The sequence below is a fragment of the Rana temporaria genome, chromosome 3 (assembly GCF_905171775.1).
Source record: "Rana temporaria chromosome 3, aRanTem1.1, whole genome shotgun sequence".
NCBI classification, from domain to species: domain Eukaryota; kingdom Metazoa; phylum Chordata; class Amphibia; order Anura; family Ranidae; genus Rana; species Rana temporaria.
The window spans coordinates 297,555,947-297,583,356 of NC_053491.1; the positions used below are offsets into that span (position 1 = coordinate 297,555,947).

Genomic DNA, 27,410 nt, shown 5'->3' on the forward strand with positions numbered 1-27,410 from the left:
GTAGCTAAAAGTACTATATATTTATTCATTTCTGTTGATATATCTATTTTGAATCCTGACATGCACTATGTTTGTTTTTGTTGATTTTATTATTTCCCATCACATCTTACAACTTGCAAACGTTTGAATTGAAGTAGATCTATGCATAAGGGTAATAATAATAATAATAATAATAATAATAATAATAATAATAATAATTAATAAATAATAATAGTTTTTGTTTACATTCACAAATCCAATATCTACTACCACCGTTTGCAAGAATTTTATCAACCCAAGCTGGGGTTAGTTTGTTTATTTTTCATTCGTTTTTGGAGTAATGTTTTGACTCCTTGGCTCTGAAATTAAGCCACAAAAAAAAAAAGCTACCATTCCATAAAGAAACCTACTCCACAATTCCACGGCTCGCAATACTCCCACAAACACTGGGGCTCTCCTCCTACTGTGCTCTTGCTGCAGTGCAGACTGCTGCCACCTGCCCTCAAAGAAGAAATATTACAGTTCACGTTTGGAAGACATCTCACCACACTATGGATTTAATCCTGGTTAAGTATGTTGCCTGTGGCACCCTTAAACACGTGAGTGGCTTATCAATTTTCCCCTACTCACCTTCCATCATTCCATTAATTATTTCTTCTAATTTATATCCCTCTCTCTTTTTTTGCAGTTGCAATTTACTGACGTCATGTCTCACATGCATGCCTAACATTGGACCTGGATGTGGATGAGGAGGAAGCAAATAGAAAAACACATGAGGTTTTTTCAGCACTTCATAGTAAGTATTAAGACTAAGAGTAAACCCCACTTAGGATGTTATAATGATATACTTGTATGACTTTTTTTTTTAAATAAATCACATTTATTTGTCATTGTGTGTGAGTGAGTATGGGGTTAGTCTGTGTGTTTAAGGGTCAATGTGAGTATGTCTGTGTTTTTCTGTGATTAAGTGTCTGGGTCAGTCTGGCTTTGTTTACAAGGCACTTCATTTATTGGCCAGTGTGTCTGTCAGTTAAAGTGTGTGTCGTCTTTATGGGTCAGTGTGTGTCACTGTGTATATGTATATTTTAAGTGGGTGTGAGTAAGTATATTGGTGTGTGTCATGGAATGCATAATGTGCAAAAATGTTATTTTGATGTATATATGGAATACAGTTGTGTTACTTATTTTAGGTTTTTTGACATCGAAATAATTTCTTCTATGCCATTGTCAGTGTATCACCTCCACACTTCCCAGAGCTACAAATCTAAACTCATGCTTTATCTTGGCCCTGGTATTTTGATTCCATTCTGACCACCAGGGATCTGAATGCTGCTCAGCTCCATGCAAGGTAAGAACAGGGAGACTGGGAACTGTATTATCTTTTGGAATAGTGATTAAAATTCCATTGCAGCGAAAGCAGATATTTTCTCATTAGTTTACCGATCGGCAGGGATGGACTGGCCATTGGGACTACAGGGAGTTTCCCGGTGGACCGATGGCTCAGTGGGCCGGCTTCAGTGACAGCAGACCGCCGCCCCCCTCAGCTCCTCTGTCTCTCCCTACCCACAGCGCTCACCTGGGGGGGAACAAAGAAGCAGAGGGAGGACCAGAGGAGCAAGGGGGGACGACAGAGGAGCATGGGGGAGGGGACGGACAGCTGATTTAACAGCTATGGCCTGGGAGTTTCTCACTTCTGCCTAATCTTGTCCCATAAGGGGGGGGGCACCAAACTGATTCTTTGCCCCGGGTGAAATAATGTCTAGCTTCCCCAGTGGTACTGCCTAATAAAGTAGAACGGCTAGGGGCTAGTGAAGGGGGAGAGGGGGCTTGGGTGGCCGGGGGGGGGGGGGTTGCGGGAGTTGTCCTGTCAAAGTGGGCCAGTCTGGATGAAGTCTAGGGCCAAATTTTTGTCCCAGTCCATCCCTGCCGATCGGGTACATTCTCTGCCTAACTCAGCTCTGCTGCATACCATTTGAAGATACAAAATTGCAAAATGCCTCCACGTGTCTTTACAAGATGTGATAGTGGGATACATGTTTTTCCCTAATGTCTACTTATATTGTCCTCCGCTACCTCCCTAGCCCCTCGGTCTATAATTTTTCACCCTGGCTATCTTATTCCAGTATCCACACTCCCACTGCTGTTAGTATCCCCCCCCCCCCTGCTTCCTGTGTTGTTTTACTGTCCAGTGTCCACTAACAGTGGGGAAACATTAAAATATAAATGAATAGTTTAAGGTAGACTGTGTGGGCCAGATTCACATAGAAGAGCGGCGGCGTAACGTATCATCTACGTTACACCGCCGCAATTTTTCATCGCAAGTACTTGCACTTGCGATGCAAACCTACGCCGGCGGCCTCCGGCGCAAGGCGGGACAATTTAAATGGGCGTGTGCCATTTAAATTAGGCGCGCTCCCGCGCCGGACCTACCGCGCATGCTCCGTTTCCGAACTCCCGTCGTGCATTGCGCGCCGTGACGTAATTTTTTCGAACGGCGACGCGCGTAGCGTAATTCCGTATTACTGGACGGCTTACGCAAACGACGTTATTTTTAAAATTTCAACTCGGGAACGACGGCCATACTTTTAGACAGCAATACGCTTGCTGACTAAAGTTAGGGCACCAAAAAAAAAAGACTAACTTTGCGACGTGAAACTGTGGGAATGGAGTTGGGTGTATAGGATTTTACTGTGTTTTTTATTTTTGTTTTTTTATTTTTTGTGGTTGAACTGGATGGACTTGTGTCTTTTTTCAACCTGACTAACTATGTAACTATGTAACTATGTAACGCGAAAAACCGCCGTCGATCGCCGTAACTCCTAATTTGCATACCCGGCGCTGGTTTACGACGCAAACTCCCCCCCAGCGGCGGCCGCGGTATTGCATCTTAAGATCCGACAGTGTAAAACAATTACAGCTGTCGGATCTTATGGCTATCTATAGCATAGATAGAACAACAGATACAACGGCGAATCAGCAGATACGCCGTCGTATCTACTCTGTGAATCTGGCCCTTAGAGTTTGAAGTTCGGAATAAAATACTATTGTGTGTGGGAAATGAATACATAATAATTTAGCAGATAATGTGATGATGTATATAAATAAATAATAATAATAATAATAATATTAGACCAAAAATAGTTTTATATTCACAAAAAAAAAAATATTTTCATAGAAATTACAAACACACATGCTGGGTAGGTGTAACTTGGCAGCATAAGAAAACGTTTCTACCAAAATCAAGGAACAGTAAAAAGATCGATTCTGCATAATAATTTGCGATGAGATGGGCAGAGGAAGGTCTAGCCTTCATTTTTCAAAACGTCTTTGTTGGTTATATGTTCATCGTAGCTCCCAGGCATTGGAGCAATGTGTCTGGAAATATCTTCAAGTAAACAAAATATACTCTGTCCAATGCCTAATTGTGTTGTTGGCTTGCCCGGGCCAAAATTATTTCAAAACTCTCAGTTTGCTGCCTGCTCAACTGATGGGTAAGCCGGGTAAGCCTTTTGACCTTTCGTTGTAGTTTTCGGTTGTCACACCTTAATTCTATAAGCTCCCTCAGAATGATCTCCTGCACAGTTGGGAAAGGCGGTACAGCAGTAGGTGGCATCAGGGCATGGGGTGGCTGAATGAATGAACCTTGTCCTCTGTGCTCCTCCTCTGGGCCGGGGGAGAAATCAGGAGTCTGGGGAATGATAGGGGTAATCTCTGGCTGAATCTCCAGCCTCTCCAAAAGAAGAACAGGAGAGTGCGGGCTGCACTGTACTCTCCTCTCAGGGTGGTATTGCTGATCTGAAATAGATAAGATAGGCAAAGTTTGATGAATGATGAAAGCGTTCATAGTAATGAATTTATTCAGATTAGACTTTTATGTAGTAGTAATATTGAATAATGGAGCAAATGAAAGATTGAGTTGGGGAGGGGGGATAAGTTGTATTAATGATTGAGAGAAAACAAAAAATCAATTTAAACTTATTTAGGTAAATCTACACATTGCATTTATATCCTAAAGTTAAAAAAATTTAAAAGGTTATTTAATAAAATAACCTTTATAGAAGTAAATAAATACAATATAAAAATTGCAGAAACAGAAAATGCCTTAAACAGAAAATCTTTTTTCTTTATTAGATAACATATTTATCAGCATATGACACGCACATTTAACTCCTGAAAAGCTTTCTGTTAAAGACGGAAGAAAGAGTGAAGATAATGTTGAAGATAAAGTTCTTAAAGGGTCCCAGTAGGTTGCAGGTAAAAAGGGCATATGTCTTCTAAATTTATTATCGTAGTATTTTTGATATCCTACTGCAAAAACCTTTGTAGCGCTTTTATACCCACTAAAAGATAAAAAAATACCTGTAAAGCAAAGGCATAATGAGCTAGTATGCACAGCATACTAGCTCATTATGAGCTAATAACCTTGTAAGTAATTTAGTGTGCCGTGCTAGGTTTGCAGGGCGAATATCTTCTAAACCATACAGGTTATAGAGATATTATGTATAGATATTATAGGCTTAACGGTAGTTTAAAAAAAAAGCGCAAAAGAGCTGTTGAACACCTTTCAATAAGGGCTACTAAATTCAAAATCATTAAAAGAACCAAAGGCAGAAAAAAAATTTCAACACGGTGGAGTTCAGCAAAAAATCTTTGTGATAGGAATGAATCTCTGACATCACAGCCACTCTCATTTATTTCCACAGTTTGCGCAGTCCTCCTTGATATATCAATCCCCCTTCAAATCACAGTGTCCCTTTCACAGTCACGTTCTAAAGGTATGAGGTGTCATTTTTGTACGAATTTTTAAATTGAACTTTTAGGTGTATTACATGAAAATGCCTATGTGTAAATAGGGTACATGATGATAATGGAGTTAGTGCTGTGTCCTGTTTCTTCCCAGATCATGCACTTACCCTGAGGAGGAGCAATGGTCCTGCCAGAAGCCGATGCTGGAGGGTCTTGAATGCAGCTTTCTGTTAAAGACGGAAGAAAGAGTGAAGATAATGTTGAAGATAAAGTTCTTAAAGGGTCCCAGTAGGTTGCAGGTAAAAAGGGCATATGTCTTCTAAATTTATTATCGTAGTATTTTTGATATCCTACTGCAAAAACCTTTGTAGCGCTTTTATACCCACTAAAAGATAAAAAAATACCTGTAAAGCAAAGGCATAATGAGCTAGTATGCACAGCATACTAGCTCATTATGAGCTAATAACCTTGTAAGTAATTTAGTGTGCCGTGCTAGGTTTGCAGGGCGAATATCTTCTAAACCATACAGGTTATAGAGATATTATGTATAGATATTATAGGCTTAACGGTAGTTTAAAAAAAAAGCGCAAAAGAGCTGTTGAACACCTTTCAATAAGGGCTACTAAATTCAAAATCATTAAAAGAACCAAAGGCAGAAAAAAAATTTCAACACGGTGGAGTTCAGCAAAAAATCTTTGTGATAGGAATGAATCTCTGACATCACAGCCACTCTCATTTATTTCCACAGTTTGCGCAGTCCTCCTTGATATATCAATCCCCCTTCAAATCACAGTGTCCCTTTCACTTTCACGTTCTAAAGGTATGAGGTGTCATTTTTGTACGAATTTTTAAATTGAACTTTTAGGTGTATTACATGAAAATGCCTATGTGTAAATAGGGTACATGATGATAATGGAGTTAGTGCTGTGTCCTGTTTCTTCCCAGATCATGCACTTACCCTGAGGAGGAGCAATGGTCCTGCCAGAAGCCGATGCTGGAGGGTCTTGAATGCAGCTTTCTGTTAAAGACGGAAGAAAGAGTGAAGAGTCAAGGTAATGTTCATGAAAAAGTCAACAGCTGTATTTACAATTTTTGCCTGAGATATGTCGTATAACTACAATATTTTCTACTATGAAATCAAATATTCAACCAAAAATGGACTGAGGAAATGTAAAATATAATCAGAAGTTGCTGATGTGTTAAAACAGATGTTACATTTCTGGCAATTTTTAAGATTAACAAAATATATGTAAAATATGCTATCAAGTATCTACATATCATTTACTACAACCCCCATATACATAGTACCAGGGCTAAATTAGCTACTAGCCAGGCCTCAAGGGTTACTAGCCAACAGTTAGTTGCCACACCCAACCCTTAGCTTGCCCCACCCCTAATTCAACCCCTAAACACGCCCTCATAAATTATCTCATTAAATGACACAAAATTGTTTTATGCAGAATAAAATATTAAAAAAAAATATTAACACCAACTTTATCCAAAACCACCAATGAAGCCTGCCTGTGCCCACCTATGTAGCCTGTGCCCACCAATGCACCCTGTGCCCACCATGCAGCCTACATGTGCTGCAGGTAAAGAGCGATAAACGCTTTCATTTCAATTGATGTTTTCCCGCTACTAAACAGCCCTGCCCCATGGCCAGGAAACTTTAATTTACAGATCGCCCGTCCTGGGATTGGACAGGATAAAAGTCCCGGAGGAGGGGATGTATGTGGCAGCAAGCGGCGGGGAACACGGCAATGTCAAATCAAAGCTGTTATCGATGTGTTCTCCTCTCTCTTCCCCCCCTGTGATCGATGAGAGAAGGACTCCCTTTCAAACTATGCTGTTGGCGGAGCTCTCACCCCTTTCTCGGCATCCCTCAAAATCTAGTCACAAAATGAAAGCAGGCAAGTTTGAATTTGGAAGGGTGCATACATACTACTACTATACCCACCTTTTGATTTAAAAATCACATTTCTTACATCAGCTTCCTCAGAAGCTGATGTAACCTTCAGAACCTTCAGAACCTGATCAGAACCTTCACATGACAGTTTCCCCTTCACAATTATGTTCTGATCTGAACCCCCTTCACAGTGGTAAATTTCACCCACCTTCACAGCACATGTGAACAGCTGTGTTCTCTGTCCCACCCTGCAACTTGACCCACCTTCACCTAACAGCCCCACGCAGCTCTGCCCCCGTCACAATTCAGCATCCACAGCTCTGACCTTGCTACCTTGCTTGGGCACACAGAACCGTAGACACAATAAATACTATAGTGGGTGGAGCAGAAGTTGCTGAAGTTATCCAGCATAATGTTGTTTGTTAGGGCCGCATAGCAACCAACCAATCACCTGCTGGTTAATTTTAAAAAGTTCTCTTCAGCTGCTCTATTGCTGCCCACTATTTTGCATTGCTATTTTTTCGGCTCACTGTGCATAACGAGCCTTCTGCTCTCGACTGTGATAGTGAAAGCTGAGTAGCCAGGGAGACAGAAACGGCACCTAATTGTCTCAACTGTGACGGTCTGCATGGCACAGTGACTTGGTCCAAGTAGTAAATAGCAGTTCATTAGATATCCTTTGTGTTGGGTACTCACCACCAGAATGTTGTTGATAGGATGTACTTGGAGTTGGAGCTGATCCTTCCAAGGATGATGTTTCTTGATCTGGAAAACATGAATGTAAAAAAATAAAAATAAAAGTCATACATGTGTAGTCATCATAAACAATAAGATAGCTTTACAAATATATTATAACTGCAATATATATAAATTATAATGATATATTTAATTTTCCTCACCACCAGCTCTATGATTTTGACCCCTGCTGCTGAATCCAGGGACATCCTCTGCCAGAAGGACATCTCTTAGCTCCGCCTCCCACTCTCGCAACTTGATAGGCTTTCCTCGGTTTTGTCCTAGTCGAAGCCTCTGCATCTTCTTTGTAACCGTTGCCCGACAATCATAGAACCTGCAAATGTACATAAACATTACAATTACATTAATAAAAAAACAAATACTTAGATTAATGTTTTTTGAAAACCACATTTCTTTTCACATTGTGATGGTTATATGTATACTGTTCAGCATGTGGCTGTGACAAATAAATTTTTTGGTTACGTTGAACTGTTACTTTTTTGTTATTGACTACAAAACTGTGTATTTTTTACACAAGAGTGAAAGAATATTTTAATATTAATTACCTGTGTCTGACGCCATTGGTGGGCCTGTGAAACTTGGAGACCGCATTCACGGAGTCCCGGACTCGTTCCCAGGCTGCTGACTTCTCAGATGCTGGCACGGATTGGCAGAAGAGTGTCACTTTTTCTTTTGATACTGCAGCAACCAATGCAGCATTCTCCTCTTTGGTATATATGGGTCCCCTTGATTTCTGTCTCTTGGTTCGCTTGTTCTGCTGCACATCTGAGTCCGCACTATCTGACATAGGAGGGGCCACATGTCTCCTTTCTTTGCCATGCTCCCGCTCCACTACACCTCCACATTCCCTTCCATGCCTCGGCTTCACTCCACACCAATCCTCCCCTCCCCGCCTCCTCTCCCCTCCATGCCTTTCCTCCACTACCCTCCTCTCCTCCCTTTCACGCCTCTTCTCTCCTCCACGCCTTTCCTCCACTACCCTCCTCTCCTCCCTTTCACGCCTCCTCTCTCCTCCACGCCTTTCCTCCACTACGCTCCTCTCCTCCACTCCACTACTCTCCTCCACGCCACTCCTCTCTTCCCCTCCATGCCTCCTCTTCTCTCCATGCCTCCTCTTCTCTCCATGCCTCCTCTTCCCTCCATGCCTACTCTCCCCTCCATGCCTCTCCTCGACTCTACTCCTCTCCTCTCCTCCACACCTGTCCTCCACTCCACTCCTCTCTTCCCCTCCACGCCTCCTCTTCCCTCCATGCCTCTTCTCCCCTCCATGCCTCTCCTCCACCACACTCATCTCATCTGCTCCACACCTCTCCTCCACTTCACTCTCAGTCACACCAACAAGTCTCACATCAACACACTGACTAACACCAACATTCTCACTCTCAGTCTCAACACTCACATGTCCATTCTCACTCCTATACATGATTTTAATTGCCCAAAAGATAGCAAACCAGTGAAACCACCACACAAAAACAAGTCGAAATTCGACAAGCCCACCTCTGCCCTGCTCTCTGTTCCTCCCTCGCCAAACCACGCACTCATACACCGTCTCAAAATGGAGTCCAGGGGCGGAGGCTATAAGCCGCGCATCGAAAACGAAAGTAAAGTATGACATTTTCGAATGGTTAAGATTTGCTGCGATGTACTTACGAAAGTACGAATGATTTACAACACACATTAGCAGCGTTAGCGGAGCAATTCTGACACATTGCGTAAAATAACGAATTAAGGCCCGATTACAAATTTACTCAAACAATCTTACGAAAGTAATAATCAGTCAGTATCAGTAAGACCGTCAAGTAGTCTATCGCAGCCAAGTTAGATTTACAAAATTACAATGAGTAGTGTGTTGAATCAACGTAAAATGTATTTTAACTGAATTACGAATGCACTAAGATCTACTAAAGCACGTTTTTACAATCGAATGAAACAAGACACGAAAATACGAATGATGATAAAACAACGAAGATCTATTTCCTACGAAAATACGAATGCGGCACGATGGTAAATATAATGTAAATACGAATCTAAAAAAACGAAAAATATACCAACGTAAAAACGAATAAACAAATAAATTCATTCAAAAAATACGAACGAAGCAGAATACAAAACATAACGAAAATACGAATCTCGATTCAACGAAAAATAAACTAACAAAAAAAAACGGAAACGGAAAAAAGAGTGTTACGAAAATACTAAAGAGTACGAATACGATAACTAACGTCTTACGAAATTACGACTCGTTACGAATCACGATAAACGAACAGAAACGAAACAGAAATAAACGAAAATTTTTGCTGTGCACATGTCTACTTCCAACCATGTTGCTGTGTGATTGCGCTGCGATCATAAGTTGGAAACTGGCAAGGCTCCAGGAAATGGTCGCGTGTTGTTCGCGTGTTGATTGCGCTGCTTGGACCGAGATGGGTCCATATGGCTTCGGCTGTATGGACCACAGTAACTCTTTTCCCTGTCAGGAGCCTAGGAGCCTAACGCCCCGGGGGGTCAGAGACGGGACCTTTTCGGAGGACCACTGACGTATGCAACCGTCGCAGTTTTTTGTGATGTCACTCTTTAGGTGTGTGCAAATTTTTCCTTGCACCGGGTGGAGTTTTTGGGTTGTGTTTTGCACGCCACAGGCTTTTCAACAGAAAATAACCAGCTGGAGGCAGAATGGTTGCAAAACACTACGGGTTTGTTACCTAACTCTGGGTTTCAAGACCAGTCCACCTCCAGCTGTTGCAAAACTACTACTCCCATCAGCCACGGTCTTTCAGTGCATGCTAAGAATTTTACTTTTGCTGCATCTAGGGTGCCACAGTTTAGAGACCCGTGCATAAAGGCCTGAAAAATGTGGGCCTGCAGAACTTACAATACTAGAAGTGCCAGCATTCCCAGGCATGCTGGAAGTTGTAGTTCTGCAACATCTAAAGGGCAATATGTATTCGAACGTCCTTGGGCCTTGAGGACACTGAAGTCAGGACGTTCGCATACGTCCTATGTCCAAAAAAATTTTAAATTCATTATGCTAAATAACAAGGAAAAGTGCCTAAATACACATTTGCCAACCAGGGTGTCTGCAGCTGTCCAGGCATGCTGGGACTTGTAGTTTTGTAAAAGCAGGAGACACATTTTTGGTTAAATACTAATATCTGATCATATATACTAACTTTTAAACTAGACTTAAATGCAGTTGAAGATGATGAAATAACAGTGGTCAAAATACTTACACAAATCAGCAACTTTTCCTCAGACTTTGAGAAATTGCTTCCCACCATGTTGCTGTAATATTGGGAAACTGGCAAGGCTCCAGGAAATGGTCGCGTGTTGTTCGCGCAATTGCGCATGCGCGATCGAAAAATCGCAATCGCAATATGTATTTTGGTTAAAATATCATACATATTCGATTTCAGAGTGCTGCTACAGCAGTTTTCGAAATATCTGCAATAAATTTCGCATTCGCATGTTGCGATATTTCGATAAAATATCAGGAATATTCTGAGCCAATCAGAGCGCTCCTCCAGCATATCTCGAAATTGCGCAATAAATATCGCATTCGCATGTTGCGATATTTCGATAAAATATCAGGAATATTCTGAGCCAATCAGAGCGCTCCTCCAGCATATCTCGAAATTGCGCAATAAATATCGCATTCGCATGTTGCGATATTTCGATAAAATATCACGAATATTCTGAGCCAATCAGAGCGCTCCTCCAGCATATCTCGAAATTGCGCAATAAATATCGCATTCGCATGTTGCGATATTTCGATAAAATATCACGAATATTCTGAGCCAATCAGAGCGCTCCTCCAGCATATCTCGAAATTGCGCAATAAATATCGCATTCGCATGTTGCGATATTTCGATAAAATATCACGAATATTCTAAGCCAATCAGAGCGCTCCTACCGCAGTTATTAAAAAAATCGCAATTATTTTCGCATTCGCAATAGCGAAAAATCGCATTCAATTAATTTCGATAAAATATCACGAATATTCGAATTTAGCGAATATATCTCGAATATTCGAATATATATTCGAGATATATCGCGAAATCGAATATGGCATATTCTGCTCAACACTAATTCTAACCCCAGGATCCACTGACTGCACTTGGAGTGAGAAAAACAGTACGCCACAACAACTGGATACTTAACCAGAGATATATTTTACTGTGAAATATGCAAAGAAGTGATTACAGTAATTGTGCTGTCATCCCAACGTAAGACGACAGCACAATTGATTTAAACATAAGCTATTTGAAAACAGTATACATATACATAGGTTTATACCTGGGAGCTCCCCCTACTTTATAAGCTATGCGTGAGATCTCACTTAAAGTACTTAGTCCTGGATCTTCTATTCTTCGCTAGCTAAATTAACTCCTTGTGATTTGTAATCCACAGTTTTGATGAGTCAAATTGAAGTGAAAATGCTCCTGGTGTAACTGCAACAACTATTTTAAAATCGCTTGAAACGTCAAATTAGATAGGTCTCAAGCCTTCTCAGTGTCAGTCTCTCTGCTCCTCTGTGGAACTATAAATCCCAGTGAGGCCTGTATATGAGTCTAACTGAGTGTAAAACTTAGCAAACTGTGGGTTGTGACCCGCTCACCCACTGGATCGGAGCTCCGGGTAGTAACTTTTGTTTGCGGTCCTGTGACTGCAACTTGCTTCTCCGTCAGCTCCGTTCAGCTCCGCTGGATGGATACGGTTCTCCGATGCTTGGATGAGTGTCTCTCGGTCTCTGCAATCTGGCCACCGTCCCTCGGGCACCCTCAGATCACTTACCCCAACAACCGGGATTGTTTCCAAGGACACCAAAAAAAACAAAACAAACATCTCTCTGCATTACCAGTATTTGGTCACTAGATGGCTCCAAATACTTAAATATGTCTATAGACGTTGTATTAAAGTATGCAAACACACATTAATATACAAGAATGTCAGCGCTACATACTCCCCCTACTTTATCTCTTTGGTCCTCCAAAGAGGTTCAAATTGCTAACTCTATTCCGTATTTTAGCCTCTATACGGTCATACAATACAGACAGAGGAGCTTCCCACCAATTGTCATATGATGGGGAGCTATCCTGTGCACTCACAGCTGATACTACTGTGTCTGGTACAGATGTGCCAAGGGGTGAGGTGGGGTTGTCCCTTACTGAATCAAAAGTAGAGGGACCAGACAGTTCAAGGTTTCTTTTGCTGACAAACAGATGCTTCAGAGCATTCGCCCAATGTATCATAAGTCAGTCTGTGTGGTGGGCGAATGTCTCTCTTTGCTCTTTGCACTTTCGGGGTATCCATTCCTTTTTGACAAATGTCGTCATCCCTCCTCTCAGTGACTAAAGATGGAGAGTAAATAAGAGTACTGGGCTCTTCTGCAGGATGAGTTGCCGGCACAAATTCTGGGGCCTCTGCCCTGAGAGTTCCGTTATTATCCTCCTCTACTATCAGCATCTGTTTCTAAAGTTTCCAGAGGCCACAGCCAACTTGTGAAGGATATGTCAGTGTAAATCTCCCTGCTTGGTTAAATTGTGGGTTAGAGGTAAAATGGATTCATGTGTTACAAGCTATTGACATGTTAATGACCCGTCTGCAGCTAGCTCCTTATTTCAAAGGGATGTTAAACCTGTTTACTGTGATTAGAGGTGACTCATGTTATGTATTCTGATTGCTTCATTATGCGGTGCCAGGCTGCCCAGCTAATGTGTTCTGTGCACCTTGTAATTAACTTCCCTGATGTCATTATTTAAAGAAAATGTGTCTCAGGTCGGCTTCGAATTGTCTGGCTATATTCTGTATGAGAAACTCCAGAGTGGGTGAAAAGGGGGTGGAGCTCCCATTGTTCCTTGATTAAGGATTTAGCTTGTAAAACTGTATTTATAACCAGCAGCAAGCTGCCAATAAATCAGTCTTGGTTCCAGCATTCAGTCTTGACTCATGTGTGGATGATCCTGTGATGTTCTTGTATGGAGAGGAGGGAATGCTTGACGGGGATATCATACCGATACCGTCACAATTGGTTGGCAGCAGCGGGATCTTCCCTTCTACTCTCCCTTACACCAGGACTCCAAGCAGACACTGGGAACAGTGAATGGAAGGCTGCTACACCCTGCTTAAAAGAACTACTGGAAGTTCGTGGAAGGATTGCTAGCAACAAAACCAAGCGGGTCATCATAGCAGAATTAATGGAGCTAGACCCGGAGAACGTGATTGCAGCAACGCCAGCAGTACAAGAGATGGAGACACCAGTGATTCAGGAGGAGTCACCAACCAACAAGCTAATGAGAGAGAAGCTAGCGTGGTTCGGCCCGAACCCAACGCCGGATGTGGTGCTGAAAGTGATGGACCTGTTAGCGAAGGAGGATAAACACATAAGAGACGCAGAACTACAGAAGGCTAAACAAATAAGAGACGCAGAGCTACAGAAGGCTAAACAAATAAGAGACGCAGAGCTACAGAAGGATAAAGAAATAAGGGACGCAGAACTACAGTTAAAACTGGCAGCAGTCCAACCCGCACATTCTCCAAACAGTGAGTACAGCACAGCAGACACAAGGAAGATTCCGTTTAGCGCTTTTAAAGCTTTTGATGAAAAGGACTGTGAGATTGATAACTACCTGGCAGATTTTGAGCGACAATGTAACCTGCACCGAATAGCTAGAGGAGACTGGGTTGCAATATTGTCAGGCAAACTGTCAGGCAAAGCTTCTGATGCTTTCCGGACCGTGCCAGATCAGGATATCCATAGCTACGCCAGGGTTAAAGAAGTGCTCCTGGCTCGTTATGCAGTAACCCCAGAGTCCCACCGACAGAAGTTCAGGGACTCACGCAAAACTACGAAAGACTCTTACGCGGAATGGGCATGCCAGTTGTCCCTGTCGGCCTCTAACTGGGTTAACAGCAGCCAGGCCACCCCCGCAGAGGACATTTTGCAACTAATGCTCCTGGAGCAATTTTACAATCACATCCAGACGGACGTCAAAGATTGGGTGAGAGATCGCAGGCCCATGACTCTACCAGAGGCCGCGAAGTTGGCGGATGAATATGCGGATACTCGCAAGACAAACCAGGTCACACCACGGGTACAACCTCCACGACCAACGGCGCCCTCACACCCACCAGCCGCTAGATACCAACCGCCTAACAGACCGATGACATCGAGCCCTCGCTATCCACGCCAGGAGGACAACGAACAACGCTGCTTCCAGTGCAAACAGTTGGGTCACTTCAAGCAGAATTGCCCCCTGAATGACAACACCAGATCAAATTGGTCTCAACCTGGGTACCGCCCACCAGCAGCAGCCCATTGTGTAGACTCGGCTTGGGATCCCCAGGAGCTGGGTCAGGAAGAACCATTGGGCACCCCTTACGAAGCCCTCATGGTACAATCTGTTATTACGGACAACAGGGAACACCATTGTCAGCTGGTCATGGGCGACAGCCATGAGCCGGAGGGGCCCTGGAGGGAGCTGGGCAGAAAGAGGCACCGCCAGCTACCCTCCAAGAAGAAGAGGTCCTGGAAGTCATATAACCAGCGGACCTGGGAGGAGAAGAAGCGACTGAAGGAGATGGAATCGCAGCGGGCGCCCCAGATGCGGGCCGAGATGTTCGCCAAGGGCCCACCGGTGGCCCCTTACACCACCACCCAGTTCCTGATGATGAAGGACCACGTGGAAAGCCTGCAGGACATGAGCAAGCAGGAGCTGATCCGTGAATACATGGAGCTGGAGGAGTGCATAAGCCGCATGGAGGAGGAGAACAACCACCTGAGGTCACAGCAGGCTGACCCCCCCAGGCTCCATGAACTGGAGATGGAGCTGGAGAAGCTCCAAGAGGAGAACCGGCGGCTGCGGAGGGAGCAGGGGGTGGCTGACCTTATGGGGCTCTGATTCCCCCCCCCCCGGACTCTGAGCACCAGTGCTACAGCATTTCAACAAATATAACTTTTCCTTTTTATGAATCTCCTGTGATTGTCACTTCAGAGCCATAACCTGCCCCTCCCATAGCGGGACACCTAGACGGCGGCGCACAGACCCATTCGCCGTCTTCACACTGACTTCTGGTGACTCTGCAGATCGCACAAAGACTTGGGGACTGACCGGCGTGTGATCTGACGACCCGGTGGCATACCTGAGTCGGAAGCAGTTACCAATGGAGGTCAGTCACGCCAAACAGAGTTAACCTCGGACTAAAAGCTCTGAACCCTTCAACCCTACTGGACCAGGGAAGGTCCAACCGGGTTTGCCGGAGCAGGGAGAAAAAGGGGGGCCATTGTGAAGGATATGTCAGTGTAAATCTCCCTGCTTGGTTAAATTGTGGGTTAGAGGTAAAATGGACTCATGTGTTACAAGCTATTGACATGTTAATGACCCGTCTGCAGCTAGCTCCTTATTTCAAAGGGATGTTAAACCTGTTTACTGTGATTAGAGGTGACTCATGTTATGTATTCTGATTGCTTCATTATGCGGTGCCAGGCTGCCCAGCTAATGTGTTCTGTACACCTTGTAATTAACTTCCCTGATGTCATTATTTAAAGAAAATGTGTCTCAGGTCGGCTTCGAATTGTCTGGCTATATTCTGTATGAGAAACTCCAGAGTGGGTGAAAAGGGGGTGGAGCTCCCATTGTTCCTTGATTAAGGATTTAGCTTGTAAAACTGTATTTATAACCAGCAGCAAGCTGCCAATAAATCAGTCTTGGTTCCAGCATTCAGTCTTGACTCATGTGTGGATGATCCTGTGATGTTCTTGTATGGAGAGGAGGGAATGCTTGACGGGGATATCATACCGATACTAGGGGTGCAATTGTCATCAATCGTCATTGATCCGTGATCCGCACGGATCAATGACTTCGGATCGGCACACACGTGATCCGTGGTGTGCCGCGGGACTGCAGAGCAAAGCGGTAAAAAAACACATTGAAATTGTCTCCGCTGTTTGCACACAGCCCCGCCTGCTCCTAACCACGCTGTGATAGACAGAATGCGTGTCCAATGCGCTGATGTGTTTTGTCTATTACAACGTGGGCTTAGGAGGAGGTGGGGCTGTGTACGAGCAGGAGTGGAGACGTTTAAACATACGGGCGGTGAGTTCAGTTGGTTTCTAGCAGAGAATGTGCTGCTGCCGTCCATCCGTTCCCCCCACACTTCTCCCTGCTGGCTCTGATAACCCCCCCCTCCCGTCCGTCCGTCCCCCCCTCCAGCTGCAGTCCATTCCCCCCAGCTGCCGTCCGTTCGTCCATCCCCCCCCCCTCCAGCTGCCTTCCGTCCGTTCGTTCCTCCTCCCCCAGCTGACGAGTCTCCTGTCCTTGCTGCAAATAGCACACAGTGAGATGGGTAAGCTATGCTCTTCCCATCTCAACTGTGAGGACTGTTTTTGGAGCTGACAGGGTTAACAAAGAGAACCTGTCACCTTCAATTGCTATGACACAGGGAATTGTTTTCTCTTGTGTAATAGCAATAAAGTTAAATGTAAAAAAAAATAAGAAATAATTCAATTAATAAAAAAATAAGTAATTAAAAAGTAAAGAAGAGGAAAAATATTAAAAATAAGAAAATTATACAAAAATAAAAAAAGTAAAAACGACAAGCTACAAAAAAAAAAAAAAGTGATAATGTAATAAAAAAAAAAAGAAGAAACAAAAAATATTTGAACTAACCGTGCCGCCCCTGCCATCCAACTGCTATTCTCCGGGGGGTGGTTCGGTTGGTGGGGAGGGGGTGCATTGCAAAACCTGGCCTTGGGGTGGCAGGGAAAGGAAATCCAGCCCTGCTGGCTGCCCTCTCACTTCTTCCACCCTTGCAAGGCGGCAATTTGGGGCACAGTGAGGCGGCAATTTGGGGCACAGTGAGGCGGCAATTTGGGGCACAGTGAGGTGGCAATTTGGGGCACAGGGAGGCGGCAATTTGAGGCACAGGGAGGCGGCAATTTGAGGCACAGGGAGGCTGCCATTTTTTTTTTTTGCTGATCCGAAAAATGATCCGATCCGTGACTCCTGATCCGAGGAACGATCCGAACTGTGAGTTTTTTGATCCGTTGCACCCCTAACCGATACCGTCACACAACTCATCTCCACTTCCTCATCTTCATCTGTAGAGGGTGCAAGCTGAGATCTGGTTATTGGCCTACACACATCGGTGGATGTGGATGGGAATTCCTCCTCTGTGCTTATCCTGACTGCCTCCGTGAGAGGTAAAAGGTGATTCCGATGCCAGGTTTTTACTGGCCCAGTGTCTCCTTCTGGCTTGATTTCATACACTGGGAGCCCTGGAAGCTTCCTACACACAACATAAGGCTGTGATCTTCAACAATCAGCCAACTTACGCTTGCCTGGGATGCCTAGATTCCTCAGCAAAACCCGGTCACCTGGTTGAAGATCCTGAACTCTTACTTTCAGGTCAAAGTTCCTCTTGTTCCTGTTGACTCTGGAGTTCGAGGTGGCTTGAGCCTGCTCGTAAGATATCTTCAGGCTCCTCCGCAGCCTGTCCACATACCCTCTATGGGAGGTCTCTGATGTGTGATCCAAGGAGGAACCAAAAGCCCGGTCCACTGGTAATCAGGCTTCATGGCCGAACATCAATCTGTAAGGTGAATACCCAGTGGCGTCACTTTTGGTACTGTTGTAGGCATGAACCAGTGCAGTAATGTGTTTACTCCAATGGGGTTTCTGTTCTGCAGTCAACGTCCCCAACATATTCAGGAGAGTCCTGTTGAACCTTTCTGGTTGAGGGTCCCCTTGTGGGTGATAAGGAGTAGTCCTGGACTTTTGTATGCCTAGTAGATCCAACAGTCTTTTTATTAATTTGCTCTCAAAGTCCCTTCCTTGGTCCGAATGTATCCGTTGAGGTAAGCCATAATGGACGAAAAACTTTTCCACGAGAGTCTTTGCTACTGTGGTTGCTTGCTGGTCTCTAGTAGGAAATGCTTGGGCATAACGGGTAAAGTGATCTGTTACCATCAAGATGTCCCCCTGCCCACTCAAATCGGATTCCAAACAAAGAAAGTCTATGCAGACCAGGTCCATTGGTCCCTGGCTCTCCAAATGGCCCATTGGGGCAGCCCTCTGGGGCAATGTCTTCCGTTGTATACACCTGAGGCAGGAATGACAGTAACTCTCCACTTCTTTCCTCATGTGAGGCCAGTAGAACTTGTCCCTTACTAGTTGGAAAGTCCTCTCGGCTCCCAAATGACCATGATGATCGTGTAAAGCAATCAGTACCCTCTCTCTGTGCTTTTCCGGCAGGAGCAGCTGCCACTTCGCTTCTGGATCATCAGAGGGGCCCCTTCAGTAGACCACCCCTTGTTGCAACTGCAACCGATTCCATTCTTTCAGTAACATCCGGGCTTCCTTCTTGGGGCTCTTCTGCAGCACATCAGACTGTTGATGTTCCAATGCCTTCAGCACCAGCCCACACAGTGGATCTTCCTCCTGATCTCTCCTGAGATCCTTTTTGGATAGCTTGGGGAGACCCTCTTGTACAACCTGGGAGACGTTGCAATAGCACCTGGGTACTCCCGCTGAGGATACTCCCACTTCTTCAGCTCTGGCCCCACCTCTCCCGTGTAGACTTGTCCCTTCACAAAGGGCTCTTACCCCCTCTGGAGTAAGTTAAGTCCAGTCTTCTGATGGATTTCGGGGGTCATGAGGCCTTCTTGATAAAGCATCCGCATCTCGATTACCAACCCCTGGTCTGTACTTCAGGCTGAAGGTAAATGCCGAGAGAGCAGCTAGCCACCTGTGACCGGCGGCATCCAGCTTCACAGTGGTGAGCAGGTATGTGAGGGGGTTGTTGTCCGTCTTTACCACAAATTCAGCCCTGTAAAGGTAGTCCTTCAACTTGTCTACCACTGCCCACTTCAGAGCCAGAAATTCAAGCTTGTGAGTCGGATAGTTTCTTTCGGCAGGAATCAAACTTCTGCTCACATAAGCGATCGGCCGCAGATGCCCTTCATGCTCTTGATAGAGCACTCCTCTCAGTCCGTCACGGCCGGCATCCACATGCAACTCGTATGGTTTGGCAGGGTCTGCATAGGCCAAAACCGGGGTACTGGTAAGGCTCCACTTTAATTGTCTGAAAGCTTCCTCGCATTATGGAGTCCACTGGTCCTGGATGGACTCTTTCTTCCTTCTGGGCCCTTCTTTTGGCTTCCTTGACTGATCTGGGCTTACACTAACTTCTTCCTGTTTCTTCAGGAGCTCAGTGAGTGGGTGGGCTATTTTAGCGAACCCTTCCACGAACCTTCTGTAGTACGAGCAGAAGCCTAAGAATGACCTGAGTTCAGTCACGTTGGCCTTGGCCAAGAAGTGACAGCTTCTTACTTCTTGGGATCGGTTGCCACTCCCTCTTCAGACACAATGTGTCCCAGGTAATTCACTGAGGGCTGGTAGAACTGGCATTTTTCCAATATCGAGCTTCAGACCTTCATCATGAAGTCTCTTCAGGACCTTCTCCAGGCGTTCTTCAGGCTCTTCCAACGTTCTTCCAAACACTATGACGTCATCCAGGTAAACTAGTACTTCAAGTAGGTTCATGTCACCCACTGTCTTTTCCATCAACCTCTGGAAAGTTGCTGGGGCCCCAGACAAGCCTTGCGGCATCCAGTTGAACTCAAAGAATCCGACTGGGGTGATAAAAGCGGTCTTCTCTTTGTCTTCGGGGCACATGGGGATCTGATAATACCCACTCTTTAAGTCCAGCACACTGAACCACTTCGCTCCCGACAGGCTCTGCAGAGCATTCTCTATCCGAGGTGTGGTGTACTGGTCAGGAATGGTCCTCCGGTTCAGGGTCCTGTAATCGATATATAGGCGTAGGGATCCGTTCTTCTTCCTGACCACCACTATTGGGGAGGCATAAGGACTCCTGGACTCCCGGATAATGCCCGTCCTCTTGAGTTTAGCAAGTTGTTCCCTCAAATCTTCCAGATCTCCCAATGGGATTCGCCTAACCCTTTCACGAAACGGCTTGTCTTCCTCCAGTCGAATTCGGTGGGTGGCACTCTTCGCCAAACCCACATCAAATTAACTTTTTGAGAAATCTGCCCTCCATCTCAGAAGTTGGGCTTTAGCTCTTTCTCTCCATGCAGGAGTAAGAGGCGTATTCTTTGGGCAGAATTCTTCTACAGGGATTTCTGCTGCTGGTCCTTCTGTCAAACCACATGCTGCGACTGGAGTTGCTGGGCTGACCTGTCCTAACAGTAGTCTGGCTGGCACCCTCACTGGCACAGCTGCTGTTTTTTGCGGACACTGACTGGAACTTTGCCGTGAGTCCTCTTCAATGCCCTGGTGGGCAATACTTCAGGGATAAGTTCTAACCCCTTTTTTTCTTCCTGGCTTGTATTTTCAAGGACAATGAAAGGACCTGTTTTTTCCCAGCTTAACTTGACGGAGGCTCTCAGGCAGACTACTTCACCCGGCTGGACTAACCTCTTTTCCCTATCCAGGAGCCAGATTTTTCCCACTCCCTCTTCAGGAGCCTCTTCCTCTTGTCTAAGGTCTCGGTATGTCTGGGCCAACATTGGATGTATTTTAGTGGAGAGGGTCCCCTTCTGCAGCACAAGTGGTGCAAGTAGCCTCCTCACTAAGTCAGTGTTCGTCTCAATGATGAGGGAATTTTTGTCAGCCCCTGGGGGACGAGGACACACTATGGCCAAGGTGTCGAAAGTCTCAGCCTCTCCTGCTGTACTTGGGTCGAAGGTGAGTCTGACCGGCAGCTAACCATCATATGGGAAGTTCTGAGTGCCTAATCCCCAAATCTCTAGTTCCTCCAATTTCTGTAATGGCAGGTGCTTGAGATGTCTGTCATAGAAATCCCTGTGGTTACTTGGGCTCCAGTGTCCAGCAGGGCTTTCGTATAAATCCCCTCTACTTGGATGGGAACAATTGGGGAGGGTCCCACTAGCTTGGGGGGAAATCCACTGATTGCAGTACCTTTGACCTGCCTGGTGGCTTGTACCTTCGCCTTTGGTTTTGGGGGTCTCTCTCTTTTCCGTCCTGGCTTGTTGGTGACCCCAGTGGTCAGGGGCATATGAGTCGGTGTGGAGTTCGCTATTGCAACCGGGTGCCCAGTTGACTACTTCACTGGGGCCCTCTGAAGTTTTCCCCCGGTTGTTTGGATTTTGTTTGTTACTGGGCTTGGGCACACTTGCCTGAGATGTCCTACTCCTCCAACATTTGAATCAGACTCTCTGTGTTTGTTTCATAGGGCGGTTAATGGTAGAAGTCTCCGGAGCCTTAAATGGCGGGACTTCTTCTGTCTGGGGTTTCACCAGACGAGTCATCAACATGGTCATCATCTCCAGTATTTCTTTCTGGGTCTGGAACAGCTTCTCCAGTCCAGTCTGACCTATGGGTAGATGGTGAATAGGTGAAAGCCATGATCCCTGTTCAACGCTTGCTGCCAGTACATTAAGTTCCTGAGTGTCTGAGGGGACACCTATCTGCTGTATTTTAGCACTTGTGGTGCTAGGAGGTTGAAGTTTCCTCTGTTTTTGGTTCCTCTCAATCTCCATCTTATTCGCTTCATTCACTTTCTCAATGAGGACCTCATCCGGAGTTGAGGGATCTTCCAAATACTACTTCAGTTGTAGCTTGATATAGTCACTCCTCAATCCCGTAGTCACAGATCTCCTAAATTTCCCCTTAACTAGCTCGGCTCCAAAATGCTCTCCATTTCCTTCTTCCTTTGATGTGAACAGCAGGCAGGCCTTGAGCTCAATGGCCCGAAATAGGAAGTTCTCTACTATCCTGTGTCATATTTATGAGTCGATGAAACAGCTCAGCGGTATCTTCCTCCTCATAATAGCTTTTCAGTATCCTCTTTAGCTGGTTCAAGGTCAATCCACTCTTCCTCTCCAACATTCCCCTAACACTTGAACCTGGGCTGATGGCATGGATTACACCCTCTCTTATTTCCGATTCCAGATATCCTTTCTGTAGCCCCAACTCTATTTGGTGTAGGAGGCTGGTGTAGGACAGTTTGTCCTTCTGCCCTCTTTCTCCTATCTGGCCGTCAATGTGGAAATCCTTCTGGATGGTTACTTCCTGCAAGCGGCCCTGGGTGTGTTTCTTCAGTACCCTCCCAGTGTTGGGCGTTATCTGGCCAACTTTCTGGTCCTCCAAAACGACACGTAACCCATTAATGCGTTCAGCTATCATACTGGAGGTCTCCTGAAACCTCTCCTGTATGTTACTGTACTGTCGCTTCAGATCAGCCAGCTGGCTTTATGCCAGTGATTTAACAGCAGCCCCTGCTTTCCTGTCTAAAGGTTCTAACTGCTTTTGACTGGGAGAGCGCCCTTCATGCTTGCTGGGCTGTGTCAAGTGGAACTCTGTCTTTTCGGACAATTTTATACTGGCACCATGGAAGTTTTCAGGGACATCCCGTCCCCACTCTACCAGTGCATAGGTGCAGTCGGTCCCAGGATCTGGTTTCACTGCGACCACGTAAGCCTTTCTGTCTGGGGACAATGCTTGTACCACCTATTTAATTTGTTTCTTTCCCCAGTCGCTCCCTGGAAATTCAATGGCCACGCTTGCTTCTGAGCGTGTCCCTTCTGCTTCGCACCATTGGACTACTTTGATAGGGTCCATGGTAGCGTGAAGGGGCGGGCTTCCTTGTAGAGTGACAGGAATCCCAGACGAGCCCCCACATGTAGCACTGACCCCCGAAGGAGCTGCTGGTTTAATTTGGGCCTACACTCTACCAATAAACCCCACTAACTTGGCTCAATCCCCTTGGCACAGCTATGATGCAATGCAATACAATAGAATGTAAGACAATACAAAATACCTGTATTATAACCCCATGATCCACTGACTGCACTTGGAGTGAGAAAAACAGTACGCCACAACAACTGGATACTTAACCAGAGATATATTTTACTGTGAAATATGCAAAGAAGTGATTACAGTAATTGTGCTGTCATCCCAACGTAAGACGACAGCACAATTGATTTAAACATAAGCTATTTGAAAACAGTATACATATACATAGGTTTATACCTGGGAGCTCCCCCTACTTTATAAGTTATGCGTGAGATCTCACTTAAAGTACTTAGTCCTGGATCTTCTATTCTTCGCTAGCTAAATTAACTCCTTGTGATTTGTAATCCACAGTTTTGATGAGTCATATTGAAGTGAAAATGCTCCTGGTGTAACTGCAACAACTATTTTAAAATCGCTTGAAACGTCAAATTAGATAGGCCTCAAGCCTTCTCAGTGTCAGTCTCTCTGCTCCTCTGTGGAACTATAAATCCCAGTGAGGCCTGTATATGAGTCTAACTGAGTGTAAAACTTAGCAAACTGTGGGTCGTGACCCGCTCACCCACTGGATCGGAGCTCCGGGTAGTAACTTTTGTTCGCGGTCCTGTGACTGCAACTTGCTTCTCCGTCAGCTCCGTTCAGCTCCGCTGGATGGATACGGCTCTCCGATGCTCGGATGAGTGTCTCTCGGTCTCTGCAATCCGGCCACTGTCCCTCGAGCACCCTCAGATCACTTGCCCCAACAACCGGGATTGTTTTCCCATCGCTGTGTGTCCTTGTCTCCAAGGAAACCAAAAAAACAAAACAAACATCTCTCTGCATTACCAGTATTTGGTCACTAGATGGCTCCAAATACTTAAATATAGCAATGTCCATAGACGTTGTATTAAAGTATGCAAACACACATTAATATACAAGAATGTCAGCGCTACACTTACTTTTGTGTTCACCCATGAAATGGTGACAAACTTCAGTACCCTACATTTTCTATAGGCTATGCTTCAAAAGCCCCCTCTAGGTCATCAGTTGAGCATTACGAAGGAGTTCTGGTGCTAGAATTATCACTCTCACTCCAGTCACTCCACTGAACAATATGACAAGGGGCTCCACCGCCAGGGCAAACAAGCCCGGGGAGAGGGGACACCCCTGCCTCGTTACCCTACCCAGCTGGAATATTTCAGAAAGGCAGCCATTAGTTCTAATTCTGGCCGAGGGGCAGTTGTATAGCATACGCACCCAGTTTGTGAAGGCCGGTCCGAACCCGAAGCTAGAGAGTACACACAGGTAGCCCCACTCGACAGAGTCAAAAGCCTTTTTCGCGTCGAGCAGGGGCGTTGCTAGGTGCCAAAAAGACCAGGTGCTTCAGCCCGAAGCCAAGCCGACACCTGAAGGGGGGGGGTGTGGGCGCCGGTGGAGTGGCGCAGGGTGACCTACCTGACACATACCCAGACCTACGTGAGTGTGTGTATCTGTCAGTACACACTGACATAACCTTCATACACTAACACTGACCTGTCCTGACTACACTGACCTGACTACACTGACCTGCATTGCATACACTGACCTGACCTGCATTGCATACACTGACCTAACCTGCATAGACAATCACTGACCTGACTACACTGACCTGACCTGACTACACTGACCTGATCTGACTACACTGACCTGACTACACTGACCTGACCACACTGACCTGACCTGACCACACTGACCTGACCTGACCACACTGACCTGCTTACACTAACCTGACCTGCATTGCATACACTGACCTGACTACACTGACCTGCATTGCATACACTGACCTGACCTGCATTGCATACACTGACCTGACCTGCATACACTGACCTGACCTACATACACAATCACTGACCTGACCTGCATACACTGACCTGACTACACTGACCTGACCACACTGACCTGACTACACTGGCCTGACCTGCATACACTACACTACACTGACCTGACCTGACTACACTGACCTGACCTGACTACACTGACCACACTGACCTGACCTGCATTGCATACACTGACCTGACCTGCATACACTGACCTACATACACAATCACTGACCTGACCTGCATACACTGACCTGACCTGCATACACTGACCTGACTACACTGACCTGACCTGCATACACTACACTGACCTGACCTGACTACACTGACCTGACTACACTGACCACACTGACCTGACCACACTGACCTGACCTGCATTGCATACACTGACCTGCATACACAATCACTGACCTGACCTGCATACACTGACCTGACCTGCATACACTGACCTGACCTACATACACAATCACTGACCTGACCTGCATACACTGACCTGACCCGCATACACTGACCTGACTACACTGACCTGACCTGCATACACTAAACTGACCTGACCTGACTACACTGACCTGACTACACTGACCACACTGACCTGACCACACTGACCTGACCTGCATTGCATACACTGACCTGACCTGCATACACTGACCTGACCTACATACACAATCACTAACCTGACCTGCATACACTGACCTGACTACACTGATCTGACCTGACCACACTGACCTGACCTGCATACACTGACCTGACCACACTGACCTGACCTGACTACACTGACCTGACCACACTGACCTGACCTGACTACACTGACCTGACCTAACCACACTACACTGACCTGACTACACTGACCTGACCTGCATACACTGACCTGACCTGTATACACTGACCTGACCACACTGACCTGACCCCACTGACCTGACTACACTGACCTGACTACACTGACCTGACCTGACTACACTGACCTGACCTGACTACACTGACCTGACCACACTGACCTGACCTGCATACACTGACCTGACCACACTGACCTGACTACACTGACCTGACCTGACCACACTGACCTGACCACACTACACTGTCCTGACTACACTGACCTGACTACACTGACCTGACCTGACTACACTGACCTGACCTGACTACACTGACCTGACCACACTGACCTGACCACACTGACCTGACCACACTGACCTGACTACACTGACCTGACCACACTGACCTGACCACACTGACCTGACTACACCAGGGGCGGACTGACAACTCATGGGGCCCCCGGGCAATAGAAGAGTATGGGGCCCCTCTGGCTTACAGATGGCCACCACGCCAGGAGGTAGTGCAGAGGCGGGCAGCTAAAATCTTGGGATATTCACATTAAAAGCATGTCATTTTCGGACATATCAGGGACAGATCTAAAAAAAACACAGATTTTTACATACTGTCCCTGGTTTTACTGAGCCTGGCAACCCGGATGGGGCCCCCTAGTGGCATGGGGCCCTCGGGCAGTGCCCGAGTGACTCAATGGTCAGTCCGCCCCTGGACTACACTGACCTGACCACACTGACCTGACCTGCATACACTGACCTGTCCTGACTACACTGAACTGACCTGACTACACTGACCTGACTACACTGACCTGACTACACTGACCTGACCTACATACATACACAACCATTGACATCACCTACCTCAGCCGTGATGTGCCCATCATAGCGATGGAGGGAGCGATGGAGGGAGCCAAGGAGGAGACAGGAGAGCCGCCGAGCAGGGAGTGGGAATGTGGCGTGGCGGGCAGCCGTGGTGCCAGAGGAGAGGCGGCTCAGGAGCCGTGGAGAGCCTCCGAACCGAGCGGGGATGCAGCATTGCACGACCTGACTACACTGACCTGACTACACTGACCTGACCTGACTACACTGACCTGACCTGACCACACTGACCTGACCTAACCACACTACACTGACCTGACTACACTGACCTGACTACACTGACCTGACCTGCATACACTGACCTGACCTGTATACACTGACCTGACCACACTGACCTGACTACACTGACCTGACTACACTGACCTGACCTGACTACACTGACCTGACCTGACCACACTGACCTGACCTAACCACACTACACTGACCTGACTACACTGACCTGACTACACTGACCTGACCTGCATACACTGACCTGACCTGTATACACTGACCTGACCACACTGACCTGACTACACTGACCTGACTACACTGACCTGACCTGACTACACTGACCTGACCACACTGACCTGACCTGCATACACTGACCTGACCACACTGACCTGACCACACTGACCTGACTACACTGACCTGACTACACTGACCTGACCACACTGACCTGACCACACTGACCTGACCCCACTACACTGACCTGACTACACTGACCTGACCTGACTACACT

The 27,410-nt window shown here is 46.1% G+C and overlaps 1 protein-coding gene and 1 long non-coding RNA gene across 5 annotated transcripts; one reads left to right on the forward strand and one right to left on the reverse strand.

Moving 5' to 3' along the window:
• Window positions 1-248: 248 nt before the first annotated feature.
• On the forward strand, window positions 249-7,861 carry LOC120932411. 4 transcript variants are annotated; one of them, XR_005747979.1, is made up of 7 exons: window positions 249-578; window positions 668-775; window positions 1,170-1,327; window positions 4,111-4,233; window positions 4,683-4,754; window positions 5,671-5,777; window positions 7,537-7,861. It is a non-coding gene; the product is annotated as an uncharacterized LOC120932411 (long non-coding RNA). The 4 variants fall into 4 exon arrangements; XR_005747978.1 differs by having other exon boundaries at window positions 250-775; XR_005747981.1 differs by lacking the exon at window positions 4,683-4,754 and having other exon boundaries at window positions 249-775.
• Window positions 3,106-8,319, reverse strand: LOC120932410. The gene is made up of 5 exons (XM_040344759.1): window positions 7,933-8,319; window positions 7,531-7,700; window positions 7,328-7,396; window positions 5,684-5,743; window positions 3,106-3,774 (listed from the first exon to the last, which is right to left on the reverse strand). Exons 1-5 carry the CDS (start codon window positions 8,172-8,174, stop codon window positions 3,398-3,400), a joined length of 918 nt encoding a protein of 305 aa, XP_040200693.1. The 5' UTR covers window positions 8,175-8,319; the 3' UTR covers window positions 3,106-3,397.
• Window positions 8,320-27,410: the final 19,091 nt, after the last annotated feature.